The sequence below is a fragment of the Haplochromis burtoni genome, unplaced genomic scaffold (assembly GCF_018398535.1).
Source record: "Haplochromis burtoni strain Fernald_Lab_line unplaced genomic scaffold, NCSU_Asbu1 Contig_11, whole genome shotgun sequence".
NCBI lineage: Eukaryota > Metazoa > Chordata > Actinopteri > Cichliformes > Cichlidae > Haplochromis > Haplochromis burtoni.
Window position 1 is genome coordinate 229,890 of NW_024582372.1, and position 20,374 is coordinate 250,263.

Here is a 20,374-nt window from a genome sequence, read left to right on the forward strand (position 1 = left end):
ACTTGAGACTTGACTTGAGACTTGAGGATAAAGACTTGAGACTTACTTGAGACTTGCAAAACAATGACTTGGTCCCACCTCTGCATCAAATATCTGTATAACTAATAAAAAAAAAAGTCCCTAATGAGGCTATCAGCAGTAATTATATATTTATTTGCCACACTGTGTGTGTAATCAATATTTTTCAGTTTAATTAGTGTGATTAATAATGCCACTGATGTGCTTTTCCCTGCTATCTGTGCTGTCTGCCATTTTCACCGTGTGAGTTTCTTCTTCACTGTAGCTTTGACTTTACCCTCAGTTGATTAATAAGTATCACCACAAGCAGGCATGAGGCACTGGTCAGTGTTTCAGAGCACTGCATGTTTTCATTAAAATTTTGTAATTTGGTACCAGAACACTGATAACATGAAAGCATTATTGCAAGAGGAAGAAATGTGCAATACTAACATGTGAATCTTAATATTTCAACCTTCATTTAGGGTGTTAACTCTTGAGATGATTTCTTTCATGACATACTAAATAGGGTCAGTGGTAGGAGAAAATGGAGGCCCTGTAGAAAGCCTGCACAAGAACAGGGAGATGATACAAACACTGTACGAAAGAGTGTTGCCTGGATTTGAACCCCTCTTGTTGTGACAGTGCTAATAGCTCAGTCACTATGCTGCCAAACACACTGTGTTATATTATGTTATATTTGTGTTTATGGAGTCTTACCCAGTGCCTTGACTGCTATCTGCCTTGTCATGGATGGTGGAATATAGATGCAGACAAGGTCAACATCTTGATGCAGCAGGACGTCGTCAGATCGGCTGGTGTGAAACGGGATGCCGAGCTCCTTTGCCAAGCAGCATGCTTCCTCTTCGCTTCGCCCCCAGAGTGCATGAACCTCAAAGCCTTCAGCTTTTAGCAGTGGGACCAGCACTCGGGCCGTACTCCCCGTGCCAAACACACCGACTCCCGGCAGCATGGTAGAGCTGCCCAGTGGGACCCTATGTGTGAACCATCGCCAGTCACTCCAGCATCTCAACAGCAAATCATCCACTAGCTTTTCAAGGCCTGTGCTGTTGATTTTAGCCTAGAAAACAATTAACAATTGAACAGTTAAAGAGCGATCAATCTTTATCCAATAACATAACAAAATCCTGGGAAATAAAAAAGCTCTTTGTGAATGCAGCACTAAGAAATGAGAAGGAGTAGTGAATAAGTGCTTTACCCATTTATCCCAGCTTTGACTGTATCTGCAGGTCTCATGAAAGTTCAGCCCAGTTTTTCTTATCAGACCTCTGTGACAGGCTCTCATGCCGTGTCCTGCCACATACTTAACATGCCTTTCCTTGTTCACACCCACTGAATGTCAATGTCATCTTTTGTCTTTCAACCAGGCTAAACATAAAAACCAGCAGCCAGAACAATCTAATTATTTATCGCTCACTTAATGTTGTTCTGAAAGTTATAAATCACCTGAACCAGTATGAGTTTACTCCCTTGTTTTCCTGATCTGGAATGATAATAGACTGGTGACTGATTTAAATAGCAGGCCATATCTACATTAAATACATATGCATAAAAATCAACTAAGCTGTAAAAACATACACAAAAACACAAAAAAACATATCCTTTTAATTCAGAGGTTTTCCAAAAACTTTATAATTCAAAGTAAAAAGTGAAATTGATTTATAAATATTAAATGAACTAAATGTACTACTACAAAGACTACAGTCTTTGGGGACTGAATGTGGACTCTTAGGGAGAAGTAAGGGGGGGGAAAGGAAAGGAATATGCTGAGAGGAGAAACAGGAGAACAGCAGCTTTGGCTCAGGTATGAACTTCTCTCAAGCCATAAATTGCTGTACCTATTTTCCGTTTTCCTCGCAAAATATAAAGAAATGCGGGGTGTGTCCATATTTAGCACAGTGCTATATAGGTGAACAATGAGCAGGTCTATCTTGCTGACTCTCCCTGTGGCCATGATGACTGTACAACAGAAGGGTGACGGAGGAAAGTCTGCGTGCCCCTGCACCTGCATTACCTGTGCCACCTTTGGGAACCTTCTCTCGTTTAAACCGCATCCGCGCCAGGCTAAAGCAGCCGAATGCAGCTGAAGTCTCTCACACACCGACAACACTGGCAACTGAGCCGTGCCGTGCCGTGCCGAGTCAGCTAGACAGATGAGATATCAAAGGCATGACACACGGACTCGTCGCTTTCTGAATCAGAAGTAGTAGCTCGGGATCAGACATATGTCATAAAACACTGCAAACTTCCTCAAAGTGACCACGTCTTCGTTTCAAACACGCGTACTGCTACAAGTGCACACACACCTACACACACAGTGAGCTAGCTAAACAGTCAGGTTATTGATAACGTTAGCTAGCACGTTCAGCTAGCTGGCCAGACAACCGCAGAGCGTGCACAAAAAACTCCCAGTAAACGCAGATACTTCTCGGGCTCACTGTTTAGTGTTAAAGTATCTACAAACGGGTATTATTTAAAACAAATCCCAAGTGAAACGCAAGGAAACGTTAACTACCTACTGTATTTGGCAGCACAACATCAGCGACGTCGGAAGGTGACGAGCCGGGCGCTGCCCAGTTGCTAATGGTAACTTCAGCAGCAACAGCAATACTGTGACGGGAACCGGACATACTAAAGCTGTGAAGATAGGTCACCGGCGGAAAATCAACACGGGGGACTCATAGGAAACACGTTATGTTTAAACACAAAGATACTAAAAGTTTCACAAAACCTTGCTTTTAAAGATATTTTTTATTAATGTATAAATACGTCTTACGAATAAAATATGTGCCCTTGCTGTTAAGGCATTACATTAACTTTCAATAGTTTCCCCATGATTCAGTGCGCTACCTGTACAAATCCCTCAGTACGTCGACTAGTTTCACTCGTTTAATCTAAAAATTTTCAATTCAGTTTTATGTAAATCGCAACAACAGTTGCCTCTAAGCTTCTTCCAAGTGGGCAGTCGTCTACCCCAAAGCAGTTATCTCACTTGTTATTTTTAACCATTACCAAAACTCAAGGCGTAGCTACCACTCCAATCTAAATATATCCACAAAATAATTTGCTTGCTTTGAGACGAAATTAAGGTTTAAAACGGTTAAAAACTCTCTTAAAACTCTCTGAAAGTTATAGCCTAATTCTACCACGTTTGCTATTGCAGTGTTTTCCCTTGTATTTCAGTTACTTTAGTGACATCCCTCTCATATAATGTCTCCGGTTAAATGTATTTTGATAATTTATTCTGGTTAATTTTATTTGACAGTATTAGTTACAATTGCACAGATTTCACAGAAACAAACTCAAATATATATTCAATATTTGTTTGTGGAGAATCAATAGTGATTTTTGTTTGTTTTTGAATGGAGGGCCAGTAACATATGTTTCAAATAACCAGATAAGTGCCCTGATGCAAGTATAATAGCAGGACCTTACTTACTGCAACGCAGATACCATTTTAAATGTATCTTTTTTCCCTGATAAGAACCCATTGTTAACTCTTAGTTCATCTGTTGGCACCATGAGCAACACACTAGACTTTAAACTTGTAGAGGTGTGTGTGAGCGCTCATGTTTAATGCTGCTGTTGGCAGGGGTGACTTTGGTTTACATTCTTTTGCCTCAGCCTTTTCAAATACAATTTATTTTTAAAAATGCTTTTAAACTTTGGTGTTTACTTTGTGAAATGATCTTAGATGAATACGGTATGAGGTTTATTTGGCTACTACAGATTTACAGTGTGTAAATAATAAACTAAATCTGCAGAAATAGCTGTGTGATGATGATCAGAAAAGTGACACCTGCAGCGTCCAAATCCACAACCATCCAGCCAACCACTAAACCAGCCAAACACTAAACCAGCACAGGAGTGCAGGAAGAGTGATCTACAAGGCCATCAGGTGGATGATAATGGTTACTACCACCTGGACAGTGTGGCAGCTGACATGGAAAGATGAACAAACAATCCAAGGAAACAGACTGAAAATCAGTCTAACTTTAAATTAGTGAAAAATACCTGTTGATACCTTTTTTGAAATTCTCATAAAATACACACATGATATATCACCATGAGTAAAGTAAAGTAAAACACATCTGGATCACAAATCATCCAACATTCAATATTGTTCACTGATTTCACCATATTTGCATTACAGTGCAGAGGTTTGGGGCAATACTCATAAATGTTTGCTATCATCAATCTAGGTCCATAAGGATAATCCATAAAACTGGCTACAGAGATCATACAAATCCGCTATTCTTAAAATCAAAAATACCAAAATTCACAGACCTGGTTCATTTTCTCACAGTACAAATTATGTATAAAGTAATAAACAACCTACTTCCTGACAGTATTCTCAAATTGTTTTCTAAAAGGAAACAGGGATACAATTTGAAGGGGGAATTAAATTTAAAACATCCTTGTATCCGTATAACATGACAACGTTTTTGCATCTCTGTGTGTGGAGGGAGGCTGTGGAATAGAGTGAAGAACTGAAGCAATGTCCCAGCATGACTCAGTTCAAAATTGTAGTTTTTGCAAAGTAAAGGAAGGAGGTAGGGCTCTGATCGGGTGTTCTCACCCACTATTTTCACAACAGTGATGTGTATATATGTGTAGGTGCACAAGTATGTTTATATAAGTATATATTTAAAGTATAAATGTAAAAATATAAAAATAAATAAAAAACACATGTAACATGTAATGTAATTGTAATGAAGAATTTCTGATGGACAGGGAAACAGGAAGAAAAAGTGTAGACTATTAATTACTAAATAGTGGAAAGGGGGTGGGATTAAATAAGATTATGCTTCTTCCTTTTTGAACATGTTATGAGTTATTTATAATTATTGTTTTTTGTTTTCCTTTTGTTTTGCTGTGTTTGTTTGTTTGTCTCTTTTTTCTGTTGTTGTACTAATTTAACATGTTCAAAATTAAGATACAATACAATACACCTTCTGTGGATGCTTATTAGATGTAAGTTGATTAGATATTTATACTGGTGGGGATGCACTGTTGCTATTATTAACGGTGATTTCACCCCAAAATATGACATTTACTGATGACAATGGCTGATTGTGTGATTAAGGGGGATAAAAGTTATAGGGTGAGACAGAGGCCTATGATTTGCTATAGCAACACCTAAAAGGGCAAGCCAAAAGAAAAAGCAGGATATTAAATTATTAGACTTGAATTTCATAAATTTGCTCCATCTAAAAAGTTGTTTATTCTCCATGGTTATTTCTGATTGCACATATGTATTAATCAAATTTTACAGTATTGTTATTCTGTATCTGAAGTTTTCCCCCAATTAGACTTAGGTTGCTTTAATCAGTTAATCATCAGCTGTAACTGAAAACACCTTAGTTTGTGATTCTAAAAATTATTTTCCTTTGAGAAGAAAATAGAAGTCTGTCTGCATCTATATAAAAATATAATTGTTTTACATTAAAATACAGCGTTTGTTTTAAAAAGATCAATAATTAATTAAGTTCTTTTGGGGTTTTTTAAACACGTTGATAGTATTTTCTTTACACACACGCTTACTTGAACGGTGTCATTACACACACTGACCAGCAGAGGCGTTATATCACTAACGGTTATGGACAGGAAGCGCAAGGAATTGTGGGACTTTTAGTTCTCAGTGGTGGACGATTACCCTGATAACAGAGCTAAGAACAAGAAAAAACATTTACCGTTGAAAATAAAACAGCATCCGTGAATTCATCATATGCAAGAGCTTCGTGTGCTCCGCGGCCGGCTAATCTCGGATGGATTTAGTCGTCGTACGAAGGAGAGCGCCTCACTTTTGCTAAAAAATAAACAGGAAGTTGTTAGCGTTGTGGGACGTGTAGTTCCGCTTGCAGGCCGCCGATCTTGATAACATAGCATAGAATAAAGAAACAAAAATAAAATAATCTTAAGTTCACCCGAAGGCCGCAGATTTAGCCTCGGCGCTGAAGTAAATATGCCTGGGTTCACCTGCTGTGTCCCCGGCTGCTACAACAACTCGCACCGGGACCGGGAACTGCGCTTCTACACGTTTCCTAAGGACACCGCTCTCAGAGAGCAGTGGCTGAGGAACATCTCCCGGGCCGGGGTCAGCGGCTGCTTCAGCACCTTCCAGCCGACTACGGGGCATCGAGTCTGCAGCGTGCATTTCGCCGGCGGGAGGAAAACCTACAGCATCCGGGTGCCGTCCCTCTTCCCTCTGCGAGGGGTGAATGAGCGCAGGAGTCGGCGGGGCAGAGGCAGGAAAGTATCCGCGGCGGTTCCCGCGCCCGCCGCAGCTGCGACCTCCGGAATTGTTGTCACCAGCTCCGTGCTGGGCAGCACCGCAGAAGGAGCCGAGGCCAACGCAGGCGGGGAAGCGAGCGACGACAGCATCACCGTGGTGCAGATTGGCCAAAACGGGGAGTACTTGGGCACCGCGCGACTGCCCGTCCAAACGGAGGGGACATCTTACACGGGGCAGGTCGGCGGTACAGCCGAGGTAACGGCTGGCGACTCACAGGTGGACACCTCATCCGCGGCGGCACCCGTGCAGTATGTCAGCGTGACCAGCAGCCCGCTGGACCACTCGTACTCTCTGACCACTGGCACCACGTCGGCCGAGCTACTGAGGAAGCTGAACGAGCAGCGGGACATCATCGCGCTCATGGAGGTAAAGATGAAGGAGATGAAGGCGACCATCCGCCAGCTCCGGGTGGCGGAGGCCAAGCTGCAAGAGGAAGTGCGGGAACGGGACCGGTTGCTGTACGGCCACACGGTGGCTGCTAACGTTCGGAAGAAAATCTGATGGGATGGGTGAACATCCCCGGAGACGAGCCGATATACAGACTCAGACTGACGGAGAGCAGATGGACAGCAGATCCAGCCCCGATTTCTACGAAACTGAGAGCGATGACAATTTATTTTCAAGTAGAGCTTATTTTTTATTTTTATTTGCGTTTAAATTTTTTTGTAGGCTGGCTAGTTGATGTAGCTGATAGTAATAAACTTACTGCTAATCTAATTGAAACATGCACAGTCTGCCTCTGGTCTGCAGCCAAACCAAGATCACATGAATCCATTCAGACAAGACTCGTAGTTTGCGCAGACTCACATTTCAGACTTATTTATGACGGGACAGACTGAGGGGACACCGGCGAAGGACATGCTCAAAACTGCCTAGCTGCATAAAATGTTTTTTGTCCTTAGGCTGTTTTTGTTTTGTTTTTCCAACAGAGTTTAGGAGCTCTTGTTGCAAAAAAAAAAGAAAAAAAAAAAAGGATAACACCCCACAATAACATGCAAAAATGCGCCAAGATGAAGTATTTATAGGATTTTTTTTTTAACCAAAACACTAATCTTGGCCTGCTTAGGGTTGTAGTGAACTAAATAAAACTCTACCGTGACTGTTTCAGAGTTGCCTTTAAAGGTACCTTAAGATTATTTCCATTATTTTTGTTGCTGGAGGTATTTTTGCAACTGAGAAGAAGAAAAAAAGACGAAGAAATTCCTCAAAGCTTTAAAGGGCACTTAAAATTAATTCTTATTAAAGGATGCTTCTTGCGGACGTTTTTTCCCTAGTTTTGGGGGAAGCAGCACCTACTTCTTTTTCATTTTTTGGGTGTGATTTAAACATTTTACGTGCCTCTTCCCTATTCTTCACACAGATGTTTAGTTCCCACATATTTGTCCTGTTCATCAGTGTTTTAAGCACAGGCTATTACAAACATTTCATATTTTTGAAGCTGATCTGGCAGCTCATTGTTTAAGACTGGCAAGTTATTTCTCAAGCCAACAAGCATTTTGTCTCATAGCAGCATTTTAGAGACTTCTGGTGGGGGGAAAAGGATCTGACAGTGTTTCTGTTGTTTTCTTTTTAAACCTTCATTGATATTGGGGGGGTGGAGGGGTTTGGCTCATGTGATCTCATCCCCGGACTGCGGTGAGGGGTTTATTTTAAAATGACATGAAGATTTGCAGTGGCTCTTGTAAGTAATATTACAAATTTTTTCAGCTGTGTTGAGTTGTGGACAAAATAATACAATTTGTATGAAATAAACTTATAAAAGACTCGTGTTGGAAACCTTACAGTTTACGATCGTCGCGTAAAGTGCAGTGATCTTAAAATTATTCACACCCAAAATTTAATTGGATTTGAATTTTCCCCCGAGTGGGTGACAGGTCTGGTCTGCCAGTTTACATCATCATCATCATTGTTTAGCACTAGTGGTGCCTTCACAGATGCACAGGATAGATAATCTGTGCAGATTAATAGCTCTGCATCATAGAGATGCTGACTTTGGGTCTACAAATCTCTCTTTAGCTCACAGGATGCATAGTATTACTTCTATCAGGAAGTTAAAATTTTGAGGGGTCAGAAAACAGCTTTATATTTTACGTCATTGTCCAGGCTGGATTTCAAGAACATATTAAGAGTTTTTGGATCTTCTTTGTGTGTTTTCCTTTCTTTTCATGTCAGAGTTTTAACTTGCTTTTGTGGCTCTGTTTATAAACCCGTGCTCTGACTGTTGTTTGAATCCAGCACCACCTGAAAACCTGAATGTGATGGCCATCTTTGGCCTGGTGAAATCATCTTTCTAATTACACTGTATGTTAAATTCTATTTCTAAATGTCTGAGAAGCTGTTTTTACCAACTTAGCTAAAGTGAGTGAGAAGTGTTTTTGGCCCCACAGTATTTTGTTGCTCTTCCCCAAAGTTTTACACAGTTTTTTGCTGGCATTACATTCAAAATAACAGAGATAGGACTTTATTTAAAAAATAAATCACGAAGCTGAAATGCACGAAACTGAAATTTCTAATATAATATTGCACAAAGAAAACAAATGAAATGTTTTCTCGCTTAAATGTAATGAGTGCCTTCTGTTTACGGCTTACACTGAAACTGGGTTGTATAATGTCAGAACAAAAGATGAATTTTTTATATATCTCTCTCTTTGCTAGTGTAAATAACAAGCCTAAACGGATTAAAGAACCAACTCACCAAAGAGAAATCACTCCTCAAAAAATGATCTCTAGTCGTATTTTGCTTCAGATTTACTAAATTGTTAAATTAAGACCCAATTTGTCAATAAATGAGGATAATTACTAGAAAATAGTGGATTCAATTACACGTTCTGACTTCTTGCTTTAATGCAAATGTGATTTCATTTTTAAAACAGCAAAGTGTCATATTTTAGGTGACTGAAGGTCAAAGAAACTGGTTCGTCATCTTGTCCAGTCCAGAGTTTCAGGACAGGAATAATCATCCTTACAGTCGGAGTCTGAAGCATGATTTTTACCCTCTAGATGGCGCTAGGATAAAAGCTTGAAGAAGAGAAGCTTCAGCTCCTCTCTTTATGACCTAATTTGCTTGATCTATCTATGTGTGTCTGCTGGCCAATCTGATGCTCATTTGCTTAATTGTTACAGATTTTAAGGAAGTGAATTGCTAATTATCTTAACACGAACATAGGCATGTAATGCAGTTCCACCGCTCACACTGGAATGGGTAATTTTTGAACACCTAATGTATTAATGTGAAACAGAGAAAGGGGGAGCGATGGATGAATGGATGGAGAGAGAGCATTGGAAAGAGCGAGGATCCAGATCCTAATCTCATCTGGATTTATCTTTTCTACTCCCTACAGTGTTGCGTAAGGCCTTAATCCAATGCTGTCAATCAAACTTACACAACTCTATCTTCCTTCTTGATGGCTGTTGCCGTTTACCACTGCAATCAGGCCAAATGACATCTTTTCAAGGCAGGTTTCATTGTTTAAGTACAACAATGAAAGCAACATGTGATTCTGAAATCCACTGAAATAAGACTTTCTGTATATAAACATGGAAAATCTTTGAAGTGTGTCAGAAAGGGTGCCTTTATTATAAGTAATCCAGGTCAAAGTTTATAGTTTTGCTGGTCATGATCTAAAAAAATTAAGGAAGCAATGTTAGATTTATAGAAAAGAAAACATCATTTTGCAATTTCCTATAGCTATATAATAATCCACCTTTATCTTTCAGTGTGTGCGTCTAGATCAGGCGGGGTCATCCTTGGACAGCTGACAGTCTGCAGGATTGCCATTTAAAAACTCTGTCATATCCTACTAATGCTGCTACTGCATATTTTGTTTTTAGTGTGAATACTTAGTGTGCTACATGTATATCAATATTCACATCTTGTGTATATTGTTTTACTTGTAAATTGAAATGCTTGAAACATTTTCTACACTATTAATTAGGCTTTCAGTTTCCTTTAGGAACATACTTTTTGATAATAATAATTACTGAATAATATTTAATTATTTTAATAATTCTTTTGACATTTTATATTGAGCTTCTATTCATCAGATTGTGTTTAAATACTTTGTGACACTTTAAAGCTTTGACTTCCTGTATTAAAAGAATAAGAAAAAACTACATTGTCCTTTTAAAACAAATCGAATAAGGAATATTATATCTGGAATCTTCTGCGACCATCGTCTCAACTGCTCATGACAAAGCAAATCGCAGCTCTCTGCAGAGCTGTCCAGGAAAACGCTGGTGGGATCATCACACAACAAGCTGGGTGTCCTGCGTGAGGCAAACAGGACAGTTTCGCAACAGCAAAGTAACCGTGCATGGATCACGGCTCTGAGCTAAGTGAAAGAAGAGGAGGAGGAAAACGGTCAGCGCAGCACTTCACAAAAGTTGTCAGCAGGAGTCCTCTTTGAGGAGAATCTCACAACAAAAGTTGTTTTCAGTGTGGATTGGTTTTAATTTAAACATAAGGTCCAAACATTTAAATATAGCCTCAGGATAAACTGCAGCCGTTCAGGGGTGTGGCATATTAGGACCCTGAGCACAGGGAAACTCCCGACATTGGCTGTATCCCAATTCAGGGTCTGCAGCCTTAAAGTACGCATTTCAAGGCCGATTACGTCACAGCGGCGCGCCGAAGGCTGTCCCAATTCAAAGGCTGCTCGAAATGCGGCCCTGAAATGCGTCCTTCATTTCCCTGAATTTTAAGGCTGTGGCAGTGTAGACTTCGTGGCCCAACATATCCCAGAATGCATAGCGCGGCGGTGGGTGTGGATAATTTTGCCGAAAAAAAAAACGGCGGATGAGGGGCGGCCGAAGAGTAAACTTTAAGTACTGAATATAATGTCACCTATTTATGTGCAAATGTTTAATAACGAAGAACATTAAAACATTACTGTTGGCCACATGTCGGGAAAGTTATGTGACATTAGTGACGTTTGTACTAACTTGGTTTTAAAGCCTTTACTTTAAAATATACTCCGTTCAATAGCTGAGCTTAATCTTACAGAGAATGATCAAAGCTCATGTAGAAACAAACAAACAAATGAACAAAATATTTTCTCTTTCATTTCTGTCAAACAAAGCTGTATGACACGTTTCCAGCTGTTAGTATCAAGACACGAGGACTAAACCCCAATTCAACCAGACCCAGAACTGATCCAGAATTAAAACAGGACTACAACAGTTCGAAATCAGGACTATTTGGGATTTAACCAAGACAGAACCAGAATCAGAACTAGATGATAGTAGCACTAAAAATCATCATAGACCTGCACTACACTTATTTTTTAATTCTACCAAAGTACACTTAGATTGAGAAAAGTTTATATAATTATTTGGCCTTGTTGTATAAACAAGCCTGCATAACTTAGTAAATATAGAATTTGAAAAATAACAAACCTAAAAAGAAACACTAGGTACGAGATACATGACGACCTATGATACGGTGATATTTTTGGTAAACGACCATTTGACTAACATGTCTGTCTCACCTGCTCTTGTTCCATCTCTGTTCTGTCCTCATTCTCCTCTCTCTCCCTCTTTGTGCTGACAATCATCAAATATACAGTTGAAACCAGATATTTACACACTCTTCAGATCAAAACACAAACACTTTTTTAATTGTAACATCAAATCAGACTAAATGTTTATTTTTTTTAGATTGATAAATATAAAAAACATATCTGTTAACTTTAAGAGTAAAGAGAGAAACTATCTGTATTTCTTAATTGTAAATGGCACCAAATTGTATTCAAACTTGAGCCACACTTATGGAGCTCCACAGTTCTTTTCCTGGTGTTTTGGTTGATATCTCTTGATTTTCCCATTTCAAAGAAACAGGCTCTGTGTTTTGCCTTATATGCATCCACAGCTGTGCCACCAATTTACTCACATGGACTCTACTAACCTATCAGAAGCTTCTTCAGCTCAGAATGGAATCCTCTGGAGTTTTCTTATTAATTAACAATAAACTTAGTGTATATGTACTCCTAAATTTGATGAAAGTGATAAAAATAGACAGCTCTGTCTCTCTTTATTCTGACATTTAACTAATTCAAAATATATTTCAATATTTATCTAAAACAAAAGTTTACTCTAAATTGATGTTGTACAGTAAAAATGTTTTATGTTTTCTCCCTAAAGTGTATGTAAATATCTGGTTACAAATGTGAATATCCTGCTGTGTACTGAAATCCCTCTTGTTTTGCATAGAAATATACTGAACAACATACAAAGCATAATATATAAAATAACATTTACCTGAGTTTTTTCTTTGAAAGAAGCCTCTAATGTCCATTCTTATATTTCAGTACATAACTGAAACTGATTTAGTCGGGGAGGGTAAGAACTGCAAATATGAAATAAACACACATAAGCTAAGACTCTCTAAAAAAATAGCATTTGTTCGCTTTTCATTTCGCCATTTGTTGATTCACTTGAAGAGCAAGTAACGTAATATTGGTCAAGTGATCAGTTTGATATCAATCTTTCGTGATTCACCGTCATATTTACATTATTTGTAAGGTACGAATGATTTGCTTTGGTACCTGGTCAAACTTAAGCTCTCCTTAGTACGCCTGGCTCCGTTTCTCCAACAGCGCACTCACAGGCAGCAGCTGCCCCGCCCCCTTGCTCAGTCCTTAGTGCCTGAGCTCGGATCATACCAATATCAGGGGGGATTCACGCACAGTCGTAAATTCCCACAGTGTGCACTATGTGCTTCGAATATTGTGTGTACTTTTTGTTTTATACAGTTGTCAGCCAGGCATCTAACTATGAAAAAATTACACTCCAAAAGACCCCGGGCTTAAGCCCAGTAAGCCACCCCCACGCTCCGCCCCTGATATAAAGTCCTTGATTTGGACAATCACAAAGCATGTAAAACATGGACATCACTTCCAAATCTCAAAAATGAAGCCAAAGTTCTTCAAAGCATGCAGTCTTTGGCCAACAGAGGGCGACTCCTGTGCTTACAAAAAAAAAGAAAAAAAGACTGAATACAATTTTAGGGGTAAAACAGTCCTTCAGATCCTTTAATCTGTGAGCCTCTTTCCTAACTTCACGGTTTCAGTTGCTAGTTTTGCGTCTTACATAAAATGGCAATGTTTACTTTTAAATCTGCGGTCCCTGTTAGAGCCACCAGGCCCTCTGACCACCACCAGTAGGCAATGGGTGAGGTGTCTTGCCCAAGGACACTACAACCGAGACTGTCCAAGCCGGGGCTCGAACCGGCAACCTTCTGATTACAAGGCGAACTCCCAACTCTTGAGCCACAATTGCCCCCTTTATATAGCTGAAATATATAAACAATGGAATTTCCTTTTTTAGAATAGCAAAAAAAATCTAGATAAGTTCACCCAGTTTACAGTGCAGTGAAAAAGTATTTGCCCTCTTCATGATTTCTTTATTTATTTCATTTTTGTCACACTTGCATGTTTCAGATATAACCTGATTATATACAGCACGCTCTAGTTTTAGAACATGAACTGATGGCCGGACATTCTTCTTTTTTCGCCCAGGTCCTGAAGCAGCAAAGCAGGCCCAGACTAACTCTTGACCACCACCATGTTTGACTTGGTACAATTTTCTTTTTAAGAAATGCTGTGTTAGTTTTATGCCACATGTAACAGTAACTCAAACCTTCCAAAAAGGCAAACCTTTGTCTCGTCAGTGCAAAGAATGTTTTCCCCAAAATCTTGGGAATCACAAAGATGTTTTTGGGCAAATGTGGGTTCTTTCGAGACTTTTTGGAAGAGTTGTTGAAGCGCTTCTTTGGTGACAGTGGCCCCTCCTGGGAAGGTTTACCACAGTTTGAAGTTTTCTCCTTTTGTAGATAATAGCTCTGGAGTCCCAAAGCCTCAGAAATGTCTTTGAAACCTTTCCCAACTGATAGATGTGAATGACATCTTTTTCATGGCACCGTAAATGTTACACATCTGCAATATGACATTGCAAAGTGATGAATTTGATGAGCTAATGCAGATGTTTCCAGGAAGACTTTTTGCCAAAGTAGCTCCAGTGATGTATCGATTCAGGGCAGCAGCTTGGGACACAGACAGATTACTCTGCAGTCGATGGTTGTTCTAAGCCGCAGATTAACAATGGGCTCCTATTCCTCCTGTGTCGGTATGCAGATGTCAACCAGGACTTACTAATGCACAGAGTGTGAGCCATCTGGGAGGGTGAGGAGGGGGATGTAAGATGGAATCACAAGGAAGTCAAGGAGTAAAGATCACAATCACCCATTTTCAACAGTTTAACAGTTCTGTCTTTGTCTCTTATTGTCATAACCTAAAAAGCGGATGAATTCTCTCGTGGGCTGAGGCTATTCCCAGAAGGCGCTGTGGAACAACATTGGACTCCCAGGTGAGCCTGATTGTGTTATCCTCACTGGGATGTCATCCATCTGTGCACAAAAAAATCCTCCTGCCTCCTGACACCTTTAATAATGGTTTGTTTGACTGTTCACTTACAAAGTCTCTGTTCAATGGTTAAAACAGATTTTTGCAACAGGTAGGTGTCTCACAAGTGTGAACAGCAAAATCATTATAAGATCATATATCTGGGTTTCAAACAAGTGTTCCAAATACTGAAAACCGGAAATGAGAACACTCTAATCCACTGTGCTATGATGTGATGCTCTCATTGGTCTGTTGCTCCAAGCCTTCCCAGTGCACACACACACACACACACACACACATACACACAAGCACAACATCCTCTTACTCTCTGTGATGCATTGGTCCCTTTCACTGTTAATCCAGCTGGGTTGTGCCTCCGTGCATTGCTGTACTTTTGCCATCTGATAAATTCCCCACGGACGGTTGGAAAAATCACATTTTAGGCCAGGAATTTTGCACTTTTTGGATTTACGTCAAGTGGGAGCTTCACATCAGAGCCTCTTGCTCGGGGGTGGTACTCGGCTCCACGGGACTTCTGAGCCAAACAATGAAGTCCCATCCAGGTAGCTCGACGGTGCTGCTGCCCATCGCCCTCTGCCTCAGTAAGGAACTTGCCGTACTCTCCAGTTGTAGTGTGACCGTGTTGTACGTGTTTGTGTGCAATCCAGTCTTGTGGGAAAACTTTGTAAGTGTTGAGTGTGCTCTTCACTGCCCCAATTTTGTCCTGCGTCTGTATACGGATATACAATTTCTTTGCACTTTCAGGTTTGTCAGAAAAGGTCCAGAGAAGTTAAGATGGCTTATAAGGGATGTTCCCTTCAGCTTATTCTGATATTAACGAGAAAGGTTTTACAAATGCGCTTACCTTAATGAAATGCTCCCCAGGCTGTTTGTGTGTTTGTGTGTGTGCATGCAGAAAGGTGTACAACATTGTGTATTTGAGTGTGAACACCAATGGAATGAAACTAAGTAGATTTAGCTGAGGACAAATTGGAGCCTTCTTTTCATACCACGTTATATTTATGCTACAACACATATTAAATTTGATCTAACCTTTACTTTACTGTAATATCTTTCAGATTAAAATCTTTTTTCCAAGCACACATTGATTTAAAAAAAAAGGAAACAATAAAATAGAATAAAATAGATACCCAGTGCAATGCAGGATATCAATTACACTCTTTGGTTACAGAATCTTTCTCCCAGGGAAACAAAACCATTTATCTTAGAGATAAAGATTAGATTCAATTTTTTTTATTTGCCATTTGTACACATACACTAAGTCTGGGTAAACAGGAAACCATGTGCAGAGTTTCGAGTCAGGGTTAAATAAATTGTCTTCAGAGCAGACTTTAAAAAGTCAGAAGTTTTTTACTTTGCTACATTTATTAAATTAGTATTAATGTTATTCAGTATTTGAATTATGTAGATTTGAGCATATATAACATAGAGAACACACAAAATATTTTTTTTTTTTATCACAAATCAAACTACTCAGAAGTTCATAAAGGTACAGCTGAAATGATTAACTGATTAACCACTTTTTCATTTTGTGCTCAATTTTTCTGCTACTTTTATTTTTGTTCAGAGTATCTGTGGCTGGATTTCTCGCAAATTTTTAAAAAAGGGTAAATAAGTTGATGCAGAAGAAAATAATCAGTTTCAGAAGAAGCTCAGGCACCCTGTAAGATGCTTGTGGTAATATTTATTATTGTATAAGTTATATTAAATATATTTATTATATATTATTTTATATTTTATGTTATTATCTTTATATAAGGTTTTTTATTAATAGTAAATAATGCAAATTCTGCTTCCACCTTGGCTGTTGCCGTGAACACGACCTTTATCCTTTTGCATATAAAAGTCACAACATCATCATTTTATCTCCATTTGTCATTTGTGTGAAATTCTGTCTTATTCGGAGCTAGTGAGTTATCACAAAGCAACATATTTATTGAGGTCACAATGTCTTTGACCTTTGAGTGCAGAAACGTAATCAGTTCATCCTCGAGTTCAACTGAACATTTGTGGAAAACACGAAGAAAATCCCTGGAGACATTGTGCTGATGAGAACACTTTCCAACAACCTGGAACCATAATGCAATTAGCTGTGACTTGCAGTGGTGGTGAAGCGTGCAACCGCATTTTATGAATGAAGCTCATTTGTGGAAAAATCTACCAAGTTACATGGAAATTTCGCAACAGGAATTCATTACATTTCTGCAGAGACAGCTATTAAAAAAACATCTGCAAAGAAAGAACACAGAGAAGCAAAAGCAAAACATCAGGGGTTTAATGATGCAGCTAATAACGTGCACTGGCATTAGGCAGAAACAAGGTCGTCTTAGACTGATTGAATCACAAAAGTTCCAAGTGGCGTGTGGAGAAAAGGCAAAAATGTCCTAGATGTCACCAATTTCTGAGCTAATTTTTCAGACAAGCGGTTTGTTTTTGCAATGCATATTTAACTTTTGTTTTATATCCTCTGGTCAAATGTATACAGACAGCCAGATCTCCTTTAGGATTGCTGTTTAAGCTCTGTTCTTTAATTCAAATATCAATGCTTCAATATTCAGTGATATATAAAATAAGATCAGTGTTTTTTACACCCCGTGTAAGCAGCTTGTCCAGAGCCAACAGTAGTTCTGAACCACAAAGGCAGAAATTAGACAAACTGCACTCAGTCACATCCAGTACATTAGAAAGAGAGCATCCAAATTTCTGTGTAAAGCCTGGAGCCAGAAAAATGAAGGCTGGTTTAGCATCAGATTGATGTTTATGGTTTTAGGGCTGACCCTGGAACAGCTCATCAGGTCTGCTGGCAAACGAATGTGTTCGAGGCCAACGACAAACTGAAAGCGATCTTGCAGTACAGATTTACTCCCAAATCAGTGCTCCAGTCAGACCTTGTGTCTCAGCTTTTCAGGAAGGTTTCAGTGAAAACTCAAACTACATAAGGACATGTTTTATATGACATGTTATATGTGGACTGACCGATGCAACCATACAGCTTATACATGGCTTTATAGTGCTACATGGAATTTGGCTCTGAGGGTGTATAATCCCTCCAGATGAATGGAATACAACATATTTCTGTATCTGTTTGATCCATCTAAGAACCTGATGGATCACAACTATGAACATACAAACATTGTATTCAAATCCTCAACAATCTAGTGGTTTTATTTTTCTCCCATCATAACCTTTTAGTTTAGTAACACTGTATTTATAGTCTCCTCATGTATGCATTCATTTCTTCTGCACTGAAAAAAGGAGTGTTTTATATGTCTTTAGTGCTCAACTGTGAGAAAGAGCATCGACCTTCTTTAGATAAAATGATCTTTTTGTAGTGTTCAAATATGCTTGTGCCTTGTCTTTCCCTCTCCACCAGGCTTGGTCCCCGTGTGTCTCAGCGCTGCAATCCCTGTTTCATGTGGTTCCATCTACAAGCGCTTTGCTCAGTGTTTACTCACACTCGGGGACAGTTTAGTGGACACACAAAAAGAGCAGAGCACACAGGACATCGATGCCATCTGCAGGTGTGTGTTTGTGTGTGTCAGTCTGTCATTTTTTTAATGTTATGTTAATGAGACTTGAAACTAGTGACTGAAACCACACAGCCTTTGGGAAAGTGTTCACTGAGGTCACAGATCAAGAGCTGAAGGGCTGTGTTTCTTTGTCCTTTCAAAATATTTTTTGGACTCACCTGTTTTTAATGCACACCAAACATATTATCGCTGGATGAATTTATGAATCAAATTTAGTTTTTCAGTTCCAGATAAACAGATCTGACCAATCAGGCCACTGCATCTGGCAACCAGTGAGCTTGTAGGTTAAAATGCGAGTGATCTGGAATTGGTAAGATAATTCTGGTTTACCTCAGACACACTGCTAGTTGCTGCTCTGGGTCAACTGGATCTCTGCATCCTCAGAAGTTGTTACAAGTCTTCCAACAACAGCTCAAACTGCCTCATTGACATCCTTAAATATGTATGAAAGCATCCTTGTCATGAGAATCGGATGAATCTCATTTTCTTATGATTTTTGTTTAGAAAGATCAGGGCCAGCTCATCAGTGCTTGATATACTCAGTTGCTTAGTGGTGCATTTTTGAGGTAAAAAGCTTCACAAAAATATATTTACAGTGTGTACACGTCACACAAACCTGCTTCAGAAAGACGGTGCATGGGGATCTGCCAGGCCCGGGAGCCATCGCCAGTCCCCTTCGAGGCCTTCCCCAAACCGCAGCTCAGTTCATGTCCAAGCCTTCACCTTTATCTACTAAAAACACTGTCAAACCTAAAATGAGGACGTGGGCCCAGCGAGTGAAATAGTTTTGTTTTTTTTTAACAATGCGCTGTGTGCAAAGGCCTTAAGAATAAAATATGAAGCTGGAAGTAAACATAATAGGTCTCCTTCGAATTACCAGAAAATGAGCTGTCTTAAGTCTGTGACCCAAAAGTGATGTCAGAGGGTCCTGCAGGACACCAGAGAAGTGATAAACCACAGGAAGTCTGCTATTTATCAGCGCTGTAGTAATCTCATTACTTTAACATACTGGGTTATTATTGTGTTGGAGATGCTAACCTCTCTTCCTGTCCTGGTTCTTTCAAGGTCCTGGAATGCATTTCACGTTTGTGCCAACTCAGCTCTGGCCGGCTGTCCTGGAGAAGCAGCAGCTGTTTGGGAGTCTCTAAGACAAGAGTCCAGGAAGACAGAGTTTTCTGGAAACCTCTACAACATGTGCGCCAGCCGCACAACGCTCCCACCCAGCACCGTGCCTGCAGCTCAGAGCCCCCCCACGTCCGACCAGACAAACCAGGAAACACTGAAAGGGCAAACACACAAGCACAGCCCCACGCTCTTCACTGTACTGCTCCCTGCGTGCAGCATGCTGCTAGTTCTGCTCAGGAGTTAGTTAACCCATATTAACCCTTCGGTCAGAGTGATGCCAGCAGGCCGTCACAGTCCTGCTGCCCCTACAATCCAAACAAACAAGGGCACACAATCCATACAAGTCACTTTCATCATAATCCTTAAATAAGGATTGCTATAACTGGATCAGTTTGAAATGTTTGGTTCAGGACACTAATACAGCATTGACGCATTGAAAAAAATTGAAGACCTGTCTTCTGTCAGACAGAAGCCTCTTACATGAAGTCCACCAAGTTTTCAATCACTGCAAGAGTTTACAGTTTTTTCTGAATGCTTAAACCCTAACTGTGATTCCTGTAGCACAATCTCTAAAACTATTCAGACTTACAGCAAAACCACTCACTGAGTTTGCAAAACTAAAAGCACAAAAACTGCTTTGCACTCAGTTTGCAATTTTGTAACACACACTTTGCAAAACTGTGGGCACAATTAACTACACAACACTCAATTACCAAATTTCCAACACACTCCTAGCAATAGTAAAAGTATACACATGTATGGCTATCATTAACACTAATTTGCCAACTGTCTGGCACACTTTCACATGTGAAAACTTTTTTAGATAATTAGTTCACTTTGCAATCAGCCTAAGCACTATAATACAGGTAAGCTGTGTGTGCGGAGTACAATGGAGGGAGCAGAAAGAGTGAGAAGTAAAGGAGGCCGAGGAAGAGGACGTGGAGGTGAAGAAGTAGGATGAAGAGGACGACAAGGACAAGGAGGAGCAA

General features: G+C 39.7%; 3 protein-coding genes across 3 annotated transcripts in view; 2 read left to right on the forward strand and 1 right to left on the reverse strand.

The window, feature by feature from the left end:
* The window catches only part of gfod2 (glucose-fructose oxidoreductase domain containing 2), a 20,538-nt gene extending 14,713 nt beyond the window's left edge, over nt 1–5,825 (reverse strand). The window contains exons 1-4 of the mRNA XM_005915213.3: nt 5,712–5,825; nt 2,534–2,655; nt 2,033–2,163; nt 718–1,078 (exon numbers count right to left, since the gene is read on the reverse strand). Coding sequence (XP_005915275.1) covers nt 718–1,078; nt 2,033–2,163; nt 2,534–2,655; nt 5,712–5,746 — 649 coding nt within the window. The 5' untranslated portion in view covers nt 5,747–5,825. The remainder of the gene's footprint in view (nt 1–717; nt 1,079–2,032; nt 2,164–2,533; nt 2,656–5,711) is intronic.
* A 158-nt stretch (nt 5,826–5,983) lies between these two features.
* On the forward strand, nt 5,984–6,814 carry thap11 (THAP domain containing 11). The gene has a single exon (XM_042213553.1). It carries the CDS (start codon nt 5,984–5,986, stop codon nt 6,812–6,814), a length of 831 nt encoding a protein of 276 aa, XP_042069487.1.
* Nucleotides 6,815–15,008: 8,194 nt separating this feature from the next.
* On the forward strand, nt 15,009–20,123 carry nrn1lb (neuritin 1-like b). Its single transcript, XM_005915210.3, has 3 exons — nt 15,009–15,311; nt 18,104–18,251; nt 19,326–20,123. Exons 1-3 carry the CDS (start codon nt 15,257–15,259, stop codon nt 19,627–19,629), a joined length of 507 nt encoding a protein of 168 aa, XP_005915272.1. The 5' UTR covers nt 15,009–15,256; the 3' UTR covers nt 19,630–20,123.
* The last annotated feature ends 251 nt before the right edge of the window (nt 20,124–20,374 follow it).